Source organism: Neodiprion pinetum, chromosome 5, assembly GCF_021155775.2.
Source record: "Neodiprion pinetum isolate iyNeoPine1 chromosome 5, iyNeoPine1.2, whole genome shotgun sequence".
Lineage (NCBI taxonomy): Eukaryota > Metazoa > Arthropoda > Insecta > Hymenoptera > Diprionidae > Neodiprion > Neodiprion pinetum.
In genome coordinates this window covers 30,497,643-30,510,219 of record NC_060236.1, presented here as the reverse complement: position 1 = coordinate 30,510,219, position 12,577 = coordinate 30,497,643, and the positions used below count along the sequence as shown (strand labels likewise).

Below are 12,577 nucleotides of genomic sequence, written 5' to 3'. Positions count from 1 at the left end.
ACTGGAGCTAAGTCTGTGGCTCAAACCTACAATTCTGTCCGCTAAAGACGCTGCGCTGCGCGGTGATAATTTGGCGCGTCTTTTGAACGACAAAGCTTTGACGGCTGGAGGTCTTCGGTCAACGGCTCAAGTATTGACTGAAGAATATACAAAACTTCAACCAATTTTCATGAGCTAGGGTTCATTTTCTTCGTTAATTAATTTCCGACAAGGTAATGGTGTCAGATTTTCTGTTACGACTCTAATTTATTCAGAAAAAAGCATGATTAGTAAAATCGTTGTTGTTACTTGTCAGGGTTAACTGAAGAATATATCTTTAGTCAACGTTGCCAGACAGTGACGTTAATGTTATCACTTGCGTCGACGGAAGAATTTATTTTCATCAACGACATTTATTATGAATAGTAAAATTGGAAAATGCGCACACGCACAGAACAAGTCTGAATTTACCTGAATTATTCGCATTAATAATCAAACTATCGAGTAACCATATTATTGTACCTGCTATTCGCGGTTTTCAACTTTCGTCCTATTTGCGGGGATATCGTTCCAACTAAATTCAAATTACTGAAATTCCTCAGCTGCTCGATAGTTTCATAACATTTATGTCACGACGGCTATTTTTTCAGTTTACCTCGTTATCGACTGAGGCTGCAATTTTCTACCTTATCGTCGAGGGGAGGACAATCGGTACGGCACGTCTGCCGGCACGTCTGTAATCACCCTTTCTGCGTCTCTCTCTTGACGTCGTGTATAGTGGGGGGAGCTTTTACACGAGGTGGTCTTCTGTCGTTAGTGGTGTTGCCCAAGTTTAGGATATTTAGAGCATTATTTTCGCAACGTCAGTTGTGATTTTAATGCATTTCTCTTGATAATCGAACGATCCAAGGTACGTGTTCAGACGAATATTCCCAAGAATTCAATGTTCGAGTTTCACCCGAATGAAAACTGTAAATCCGAGAAAACAAATTGGGAACCTCATACATCTATTGTTTGCATGTATATTCTCCTCGTTTGTTGTTCTACGGTATCAGAAACGTCATTGTTCCCAATCATAATCTGAATAATAATGTTTTATCTATTCTTGCAATAATTAGGACTGCAAGAAATAAACGGTCTCCACAATTTGCCCACTGTACACTCAGAGCCTTGACGAAATTTCGTCATTTTTTTCGTCTCCATTCCCTCTCTCACTCCAACTCTCTTAACGTATTTATAACCCCGATTCATCCTTATATTCGAGAAAAGAACAATCATCTATTCAGCTTGAACAATATCGACACTGTTCCATCAATTCATGCAGGCATCGGTAAAACCAAATTGATCGCTAATAAAAATTCACCATCCTAAATCCCCCATGTCGAACATACTTTTGCCCTGAAGAGTATTTTTTCTCAATCATATTTCACTTGAAAGTTATTTGTCAAACTTGTCCCTTATAACCAAACAGTACGTTAACAAGTTTGCCATTTTTTCATCCTGATTTTGTATATACCATGCATTTTTGGGATCAAAAGATGCAGCGATACTTATTTTCAATACCACACAGATGTCGGGCGAAGAATATGAGAGCGACATGGATTACACGGATTCGGATTGCGGCGATCCAGGATACGACGATTATTACAATAATCAGCAATGGGGCAGCGAGGCAGACAACGACATTGATTCAGAGCAGAACAAAAAAGATCCGGAATATGCGATTCACGAGTGCCTCAAAGTCGAAGAGGTAGAAAGACTTTTAAATGAGAATGTCGAAGAACTGAGTAATAGATTACAGATCACGCCATCCCTAGCCAAAGTATTGTTGCATGCCCATGAGTGGGCGCTTCAAGATATTATCCTCAAGTATCGCAACGACGCCTCCGGTCTTTTGGTTACTTCCAAAATCAAATCCTCCCATGAACCGGACAGCAGCATAGCCCTCAGAGGTGCAAGGACTGGAACATGTTTGGTTTGTGTTAATACTTTGTCCCTGGAAAGATTCGCCGCTCTAACATGCGGCCATACCTTCTGCAAGGACTGCTGGTGTATGCATTTCGAAGTTCAAATTATACAAGGCATTTCAACCGGTACGTTCGTCAACTTTTCATAGGTATTCTTGTTTCATTACAGACACAACAAGATCCATTACTACTCGTTCGTACAATCGTACTATCGTATTATTGTTTCACTTTCTCTAGGAATTGGTTGCATGGCTCAGGACTGCGAAGTACTTGTGCCAGAAGATTTTGTCCTATCTCTCCTTACCAAATTGACAATGAGAGAAAGATATCAGCAGTTTGTCTTCCGTGATTACGTCAAGTCTCATCCGCAGCTTCGCTTTTGTCCAGGACCGAATTGCCAGATAGTCGTACGCTCCAAAGAATTGAGAGCCAAAAAAGTCATCTGTTCCTCTTGTAAAACACCATTTTGGTAACTGCGATTATTGATTGCTTAAGAAAACGTTTTTTTATTCTCTGGCAAATTTGGTATTCATTTCTTGTGGGATTTCAAATCTGTTTATCTTTCTTGTCCAAATATTTCCAGCTTCAGGTGTGGTATGGATTATCATGCACCAACCGACTGCGGTACGATAAAGAAATGGCTTACTAAATGTGCCGATGACTCAGAGACTGCAAATTACATATGCGCTCACACCAAAGATGTAAGTGAACTGAAATGCTGGCTAATTGTGTGTGAAAAAAAATAGCCTGCCCTTATTTCAGTGACTCGTATATTATAAAGTAGACCAACACATTCGTAATCGATTTCAGTGTCCAAAGTGCCACATTTGCATAGAAAAAAACGGCGGGTGCAATCATATGCAATGTTACAATTGCAAACACGATTTTTGCTGGATGTGCCTGGGTGATTGGAAGGCACATGGCAGCGAATACTACGAATGTTCACGGTATAAGGAAAATCCTAATATTTCTCGTGAAAGTGTCCATGCACAAGCTCGGGAAGCCCTGAAAAAATATCTACATTATTATGAAAGGGTAAATAAATAAATACTTATCATATAATATTTAACTCAGGCGAAAGGTTGTGGTAAACTGTTTTACTTTACATCTGAGCGTGAAATCCTGTAAATTGCTCGTTTTTAATCGACCGAAATCTTATTACAGTGGGAAAATCACAGCAAGTCGCTCAAGCTGGAAGAGCAAACACTGGAAACAATAAAATCTCGCATCCACAAGAAAGTAATGCATGCCAGTGGAACATGGATTGATTGGCAACACTTGTTTGAAGCTGCTTCTCTTTTGGCCCGCTGTAGGTATACGCTCCAGTACACATATCCATATGCTTATTTCATGGAGGCAGGACCGCGAAAAGTACTGGTAAGTAAACATAGAAATTCTTCATTTGTCCATTGAAAATCAAGTCTAAACGTTCATTTCTGATATGTGTGCCAGATAAATTAGATGTCGCGCTCAAACTGCAGAAGTTTTTTTTCTTTATAGAAAATTCAACAGTCTCCTTATCTTTATTTAACTTATAAAAGTTAGAGAATTTTTTTGTCATTCGTTTTTCAATAAAAGAGAAAGCGAATGTTTTATTCTATTCTGTAACTATGTTTTTTTCATGCAGTTCGAGTATCAGCAAGCGCAATTGGAAGCAGAGATAGAGAATCTATCTTGGAAAATTGAGCGTGCAGAAACAACGGATCGTGGTGATCTTGAGAATCAGAAGGACATAGCCGAGAAACGGCGTGTAACTTTGCTCAAGGATTTTTTAGAGGTCTGATCCGCGTCTGAATCAGATCGCGGTTTATTATCTTCCGATTAAGACATAATTTTCAATTATGTCCGATAAATCATAACCAGGTTCAAAAACTGGCAATAGAGTCCCCTCTGCTCTTCACGGTAAAGTAGGTGGGTAAAAGAGTAGAACTGAAAGAGAGAATTAATGAATTACTGATGAAGAAAACTAAAGAACCTAGTGATCTCTGCAAAAATACTAAAACACAATTATCGTACAGTTATTTGAAATCTAACGTTTTTATTAGATTGTGCTGCGCTTCTCAATGCAAATTTCCATTATCATACAGGTCATTCGTACTTTTAGCTAATTATTTTTAATCTCCCGAAACATGGTAAACATTCAACAATAAAATAACCTCGAAAATATTTCTGAGAGAATAAAATAACCGAATAAAAAATGGAACATCAGCTATTTCATGCGAAATTTGATTTAATGGTTTGCAAAAATTATTCCATTTACATTTGGCTGTTGCAAAAAGAATACTACACTACACAAGAAAAAAAAGAAAAGAAAATGAATAAGTCAAAATTTGATTAATCATAATTGAAACGAAAACAAAGTAATAAGGCCGAGAATAAGATATTGTAACCAGCGAAAAATTACATAGTTAGCATATTTCAGATTATTCAGACCGTCGTGTTTGTTGTAACGATCGTGATAAAATGAATTTTAGTAATTGAAATTAAGTTGTGCAAAACATTTAAGAAAGTTTGATTCGAGTTTTTGAATACGAATCGTGAGTTATCGTTTGTTGAATATATGTAAGCAAGTAAAACGACATCAAACGGTACAATGATACATGGATATTTATTTTTCATATCAAATAATTAACTCTGTATCTTCGCACAATATTTCCTTCCGAATAAAATATCAGACATTTGACAAAAATGTCTTACACGTAACGAGGCAATTTGTTTTGATCATATACTAGTTAAACCGTTTGATATAGATTTACTTATGTGTTAAATTGTTTTATACTAATTAGTGATTACAAGTTGTATTGCCTGTTTAATGATTATATCATTTTTGTTTCTGAAATTTTTTTTTCCCCATTATTACCATTATTATTATTATTATTATTATTATTGTTGTTATTATCGTTAAGTACAGTTTGTAATGTTTTTTCGTTTCTCTCATCAGTTAGTTACATAATTGTTTCAACACAAAACGATTCAGAAAATCCGAACAATTACTGACTCTCAATAAATGGACACTGATCATAGTAATTATTTCAATTTTAATTTAAAACAAATTGTACTCTTGTAAAATTTGAAGAAAAAAGAAAAAAACGTGAAGCTTTGATTCTTATGAACGTATGTATGAATATTATGTATATTTTTTCTGGTCTAATCATTTTTTATTTATGTTTCTTATTTATACGAACCAGTACAATTATTAATAATATTCAAACGTACAGCAAATTATTGTCTGCTTAAAGCTCGTTATATGAAATGCAGTAACATCCAAGCCAGGGATTATATTGTAAAGAAAGTCGTTCTGAGTCTATGGGCAGTGAAGCAATAATTCATTTTTATTACTGTTTCATGAAAGAAAAAAATCGCAACGATTAAGTCAGCTAAATGTGAGAATTTGCAAATAAACTTGATGTATTTTTTTGGCGGACGCGTGCGTGCGTAGTTTATCTTGCAATAATCGTCCAGGTCAGTAACAAGATAGAAAAATGGAAATGAGAATATGAATTATAGGCAATCGGTACTCCTGTATAATTGTATAATAAATGAATTTTGGCTTTTGGTTTTTATTTTATTTTATTTTTTTTTCATCTGTTCCGATAAAGATGTTACGAATTTTCAAACTTATACGACTTAATTCTTGGACTTGGTCACAGCAAGTATATCGTTAATAGCGATTAAGTAAAGTGGTTGGGTGATTTTTATTACCGATCATAATTGTTATATTAATGAAACATAAAATAACGAGTACCTTAAATGAGAAGAATAAAAGAAATGAGCAAAATAGAGAGGGTTGATAAAGAAAGGAATCTAAGATAATTTCAGAAAACTTTGAAAATTAGAGTAACTGTACTGTAAATATTATTAGATAAGTGTACGATTATAATGTGCGCGAAAGATTGTGTGTGACGTTTTCTATGATTACGTGTAAGATTTTAGGGAATTAATAAACATTGTAATTTGTAATTAACGCTTCAATCTACGAAGCTCAAGCATAATTTAATATATTTCTGGTATTCCAACGATAATTATTAGTTTAAGATTAATTATGGTCCACAAGTTTATCGCAAGAAATAAGAAATTTAGGAAAAAATAAAATATCATTGTAATATTTTACGTGGAAATAAATTCGATCCTCGTTATATATGTACGTACGAATTAGTCATTTTATTTCATTGCTTATAATATTCGTCTACTTAAATCAAAAATACTAGTCTAATTTATCCCCCTCCTCTCAATGTCTAGAAATAATCGAATCATAGTTCAGAGCCAATGCCGAAACACTTGATGAACAAAAACACACATAAATGGATTTTAAAGATAAAATTTTCCCAGCCCAACAGTTTAATCTGCAGATACAACAAAAGTGGTTGAACTCGCTTTCATCGCTTCTACCTGAATCATAATTTCCAGCAAAATAGAACAAAAGTATAAAAAAAGGTTTTGTTTATTAATTAAAATTTACACACTATAGTGTATCATTGATAAATTTTGCAATATTTATTATTTAACGCAGATGATAATGTACAATAATTCCTGCAGTCTAATGTGTTGAAAAATCATTATTTTTTTTTTTTTTTTACTCTTGCACAATTATTCTCAAATTTACAAATACGCGATAAAAATTTGTGCACATTTTATTTTGATATATTTAATGTAAATAATAATAAAATTGCATCAAGTTCGTTTATGTAATGTATACCTATATTGAAGTACTTGAACGTACATACGTACAACGTTTTGGAGAAACGTATAGATTATGAAATATGAGAATACTTGTTTTAATTCCGTCCTATGCCGATAATTAAAATATATATATTATCGAACGACGATACTTTAATATTTAATCTGTAAACACAATGCTGTATGCGTTTGATGCGAGACCGTTTTTCATTTCGTAAGTGCAAAAATTGTTCAACGTTGTTAATTAATTGACCATTCTCTAGGTTTTATCAATTTCATCTCCTACTGAGCACTGATATTTATGTGCGTATTAAATTATCCATATTTTTACCATCTCAACAATGTCATATTAAATGTTGAATAACTTTGTGCAATTTTTCTTCTTTACTATTTAAAAAGTATTCACAGATCATATTTCAATGTGTATTTCATGATTAAAATTGTTAAACTAGTTAGGTATTCAAATTACACTTGAATAAATTTTTTAATGATAATTGTTTACCATTTCTTATTTGTTTTCTTAAGATTCATTCGTTTCTCTATTCGTATTATTAGTTTTCATTCTTCATACTACAAAACATATCCAGCTAAATATTTTTCTACGAACAACACAAGTGCGTTGTTATATCAATTTTACCCTACCGCTTTAGTTTGATCGTAACTTTTTTTTATCATTATTCATATTACTACATCATCATCATCATCATCATTATTATTAATATATAAACAGCCAACATTATTATAGCACATATATTGACATTACGAAGTCGTTTAATTCAGCTTTGGTCAGTCTTGCATCGATATACGAGCAGAGTTGCCTTCTCATTAGCATTTGAGTTAATTCATAATTCATATGTATAAATTTAGGATTGAGTATAATTTTGAATAATGTTTGTAATAAAAATGGACTTTAAACTCTGATCAAAATTATTATTCTCTAATGAAAACTTTTCAATTTTTTGTCATTATTTCTTAGTTATCGTTCGAGCAAGAGATTTTCTACTCTTTATATTTATCTTGGAATAAAATTATAACGATCTTTTTTACTTTAATGGCCATAAAATGTTGCTTGTAAATCACAATTAATAGTCACGAAAGTATTATTTATTACATGGGTAATGTTTAAAAATTTTCAAACCGTCACTCGCTTCTACTCCAAATTATCGTCTCAAAATTGTTTATTAAAACTAAATCTAGGAACGTACTATTATGCTTTGACTAAGTTTCATGTATGTACACATTGTACAGGTGTATATATAACATTTATGTATAACATTACACTGATATAAGTCATGCATGCATTCAATGGACCTGAACTTTGAGTAAAAAAAAACGAGTTACAATTATTTGGGTTGATTTCCCACATAAAGTAAGATCGTTACAATCGTAGCGTAAACTGAGAACAAAGTCTCGCCGCCATAAACCGATCTTTACATATATTCGATGTTAAAACAGGGCATCAAAAAGGCAAACAAGAAAGACTTTTATGAATCTTGTCACTGAGTGCGATGTATAATGATAAATGGCAAGAGAGATTTGAATAGTAATATTGCAAACAATGTGAATAACATAAATATTGAAGCTTTGTGCCACATACCTAATATTTATGATAGTATATACATGACTCAATTGATTCGTATCAGCAAATTATACAACGTTTCAAATTCTAAATTCCGAGTACTACCAAAAACGGAATTGTGCAGTGCTTCGGATCTCAGGCTAAATTTTCTCCATCGAAATTCGAAAAGTCTCTGAAAATTGGAGGCTAAAATTTTTACCACCTGATTAATCAAACTTTTCTTCTTTGAAGGCCAGATCAATCGCGCATTCTACGTCGTTAACTATGAAAGCAGGTTTGCACAACGCATCTTCGACCGGTAAAAAATCCCTGGGACTGTGTTCGGATATAAACTCGGAATCTCGTTTGTGTACTCCAGTTTCGACAAGAATACTTATACAAGCTTTGGCGCAACGCTTCAGACCGTTGTTGCCTATCAGCGTCTCCATGCTGCGCGATTTACTGCCTTTTCCGTTTGCATAACGAGCCAGGTACTTGTCGTATAAATTTGCCCCAAAAACATCCGTGTTTATGTTGTCGCTGCAAATAAGTGAAGATACATTGTGTTATTATTATCATTATTATTAATATTACAATTCTTCTCCCCCCCCCCCCCCCCGCCAGATTTTATTGAGTTGTCAAAAAACTATGCATGCATCCAAGAACGTCGTCATTTCGTTAGAGAATTTTTAATAAGCGTCTATTTGAAATGGTACGGTATTGTTATCTCGATTTTTTGACGAGTAATAGGATTGTTTGACAAGTGAAATAGATTAAACAGTTAATGCACGGCAATGATAAATGAAGCAGACAGTTTGCTCGTTTAAACTTTTATTTTCATTTCATGAAGAAAACATGCTTTGTTTTGAATGCATAGAAAAACAGGCAACGTTTTAAACAGCTGTAAAGATATCGATACTTGAACCACTCGAAATGATTCTCCTCTCTAGATAAGCTAGACTTTCCTATTCTCAAAGGTCAATTATCATTGAGTGTGGTCAGTTTTCTACAGTAAATAAACCTGGGTATGTTTTTATTATCCTGATAAGATAACACGGACGAAAGAGCCTTGCAGTGATTCTATTTTAGCAATCGTTCTGTAGGCTCAAGTAAAAATAAACACGGCTCTTTACTCCACCCAGTGGCTAACGGTTCAACAGAAACCTTCGACATTGGAATAGATAATAGTGAAACATCGTATTAACGTCTTGCGTAATCAATTAATGAAATGAAGCAACCGATGACGCAATAAATTATCGAACTTGGGTTGTTTTTGAAAACAAATCACATTTAGTAATGGCTTTTTGAAAATGGACGTGGAGGAACAAGAAGCTGACTCACCCAACCGCGTATATCGTTTCAATGTTGTGATTGATCCCGATACTTTTGGCGTGATTTAATATCATACGATTGGCGTGGTGGTATGTTACTTCGCTCGGTTTACCGACAAGCGCGGTGTAGACCATATTTTTACCGGTAACTTTTTTGTAGACATTTTCAAGGCATAATAAAAAGGCGCCATGACCGAATCTTGGTATCGGGGCCTCGGCCACCCACAGAAGATCCATATTGCAGGCCAATACTGGGATATGTGGGTAAGGAATGGCCAGAGGTGAAGCAACGGGCATTCCGTCGGTCAACAAAAGATCTACCATCAGTTGTAAAGAAGTTTCCCAAGCCTTTGGCTCTCCAAACATGACGATACCCTCTATTCTCGGAAAGTCAGGATCTATCGGACCGCAGCGTGGATTCCTTTTGGCCACATCTACGTAATCTAGCGACGGAAAATTCTTGGCAAGCTCGTCGATCGTTACTGTTTTTTTAAATCCTAGTTCCTTGGCTATATCTTCAATTGGACCTTGGCCTGATATTAAAAATTGTTTTTCATGAAATTGTTTAAACATCTGCAACGGCGAGTGCGCCATCACCACCTGCTCCTCTTTCACTTGGTAACCGATCCATTTGGACAAGTCTTTCGCTTTCTGACTGCGAAGCGCATTCCCGCTGTTTGTAACAAATACTGTCGGTACTCGAAATTTGCCATCCGAATCTCGTAGACGTTCAAAGGCTTTTGGCACGGGAGGCAGAACCGTTTTACCGCGAACTATGACCCCGTCAATGTCAAAGAGAAGACCAAACTTTGGCTTTGTACTTAAATGCTGAAAGATTAAAGGCAGATGGTTTGAAAAATTGAAATCATGAAGGTGTGCTTTTTTGATTTCAGCATATTTCACAATTTAAAATGTCACTCAAAGAAAGATAAATCCTTTCCACTGATTCAATCTGATTATGTACGATTTGCAGATTACAATATGATTAGAATATTCTATGACCAGCGATTCCAGACGTGGATAGCTTCTCTTGATAAAATGCATCTTTGATATCCAATAAATTTATCTATGTATTGATACCCAGCGATTTAACAATTATGCACATTATATCTGAGAAGCAATTCAATTTATCAGGAAAAATTGTAATTGCACAAGAGACTATTTTAATCGGAAAACCAAACTCTTTGCGATATTTCAGCTACAGCATTACGATTAAATGAATAGTTCGTGAGAAATTTCATCTAGACATCGATTAGGTATCTGGCTGTGAAGGAAGTTATTCAATGGAGTTTTCTGGACATGATTTGTGATGTGGAATTGGAACAGTGAACAGGGCGATTTTTTAGTGATTTACCAGAGCGCTAAGAAGTGCAAACATAATTTAACAACGCAAAGTGTGTGGTGTGTGAATTAAAAGTGAACATAGTTAGAATACGCTAACCTTGGCTTGTTATTTTTAACCATTATATATTACTCTAAGGTCATGATTATTGAGCAACACGAATAATAGTGAGCGTAAAACTATGAATGCGCTAAGAGTGTTCTTTCGTTCAATGAAGTACAAACAGGAATAATGAAATTTCTAACAATAATGATAAACAAAAATTCACACTTACTCTAGTTCCATAGAATCTGTTCACTTCTGACAGTCGTTTTAATAAGCTGACGATTGTCATTTTACTTAATAAGTTACTGTTCAACGTGTATGTAATCAACTGGTTCACTTTGTTGCTATATTTAATTTTATTAGATTTATATATAAGTTAAATACTTGATTTACGCACAACTAAACATACGTACGAAACGGCGTACATGGTGCTGTACTGACCCTTCTAAACGGTCTCTGATGTGTGGATCGCAATTGTTATTATGCACCAGTTGAACCAGAGGTCAGGTTAGGTTAGCTAGGGTTAAGCTAAGTTAGGTTGGGTTAGGTTGGGTTAGCAGCTCATGTATGCTGAAGAAATAAACTGCGATATACATGGATGCTTACCGAATTGCCTTAGCACGCGGGCTCAGGCGTAAACTTGAATTCTCCAAGGACTCTAAACCGAATAAAATATGCATTATAATTGAGAAAGAAAATTAAAATCGTAAATCTCGTATCTTCTCAATCATTGAACGTAGGCAGAATTCAAACTAATAAGATGATGTTATCGCCAAAACCTGTCGACAGTCGTAGCCTGTCAAACGTGTCTAGTAAATTGGTCGTCCAATTTTTCCCCCCCTCATTCGAGATATATTTAACGATCAGTTTAATTTATAATAAATACTACGGAACGCGAGTCCTGGAAGTCGAAGGTAAAGGACCTAGAGCGCAGGATCCAGGAGGTAGAGAATTTGGTGGTCGAAATTTGCGGAGCGCGATTCTCGATCCCACATCCGAAATTTCCACCTTCGAACTTTAATAATATATGTATAGATAATGTATAGATCGTTTCTCCGGGCCGTAAGAAGTGAAGATTTTTTTGTGAAAATCGGAGCACTCTTTTTTGAGTGCCGTCATTTTGGCAATATCTTCTGAATTTATACGCGGTTTTCTCTGGATATGTTACACTGTTTTCACTTGAATTGTTGACGTTGACATTAAGTGATGTCGTATTGTTATTGCATGCTAGCCTATCGATAACCGGTTGCTGTAAACCTTGCTGATTGTTACGACTCAGAGTAATAGTATCGCGAACTATAACCATATCTATTTGTCGCTTCTCACACGAATACCTGTCTCTCACATCTTTCTTTGGCTGCAGAAAATTTTCTTGAAATCTTTGACTGTATTTAATTTTTTTGCATCTTCTTAATAAGCTTGATACTATTACTTGCTTTTCCTGCGTTTTATCTATTGGATACGACCCTTAGAGCATGTACTAAGATACGAGCCCTCGCCTCTACCATTTTTTGTCTATACTGAGCGAACTATGTAAACCTTCGTATAGAACCTAATCATATCTTTCCTTCTCTTTTCTTTTCTTTTAATTACCTAAAATTTGACGCTAATGCATCTGGCGCCCAACTATCCTTATCGTTTGCTCGTGGGGAAAAATGGGCGACTCACTCGATCGGTA

General features: G+C 34.9%; 2 protein-coding genes across 2 annotated transcripts; one reads left to right on the top strand and one right to left on the bottom strand.

Moving 5' to 3' along the window:
- The first annotated feature begins 730 nt into the window (after positions 1-730).
- ari-2 (E3 ubiquitin-protein ligase ari-2) lies at positions 731-4,275 on the top strand. Its single transcript, XM_046626025.2, has 7 exons — positions 731-889; positions 1,550-2,072; positions 2,184-2,415; positions 2,530-2,647; positions 2,757-2,981; positions 3,111-3,323; positions 3,574-4,275. Exons 2-7 carry the CDS (start codon positions 1,550-1,552, stop codon positions 3,727-3,729), a joined length of 1,467 nt encoding a protein of 488 aa, XP_046481981.1. The 5' UTR covers positions 731-889; the 3' UTR covers positions 3,730-4,275.
- Positions 2,846-11,395, bottom strand: LOC124218992 (haloacid dehalogenase-like hydrolase domain-containing 5). Its single transcript, XM_046626026.2, has 3 exons — positions 11,129-11,395; positions 9,523-10,340; positions 2,846-8,721 (listed from the first exon to the last, which is right to left on the bottom strand). The coding sequence occupies exons 1-3, from the start codon at positions 11,186-11,188 to the stop codon at positions 8,409-8,411; spliced, it is 1,191 nt and encodes a 396-aa protein (XP_046481982.1). The 5' UTR covers positions 11,189-11,395; the 3' UTR covers positions 2,846-8,408.
- Positions 11,396-12,577: the final 1,182 nt, after the last annotated feature.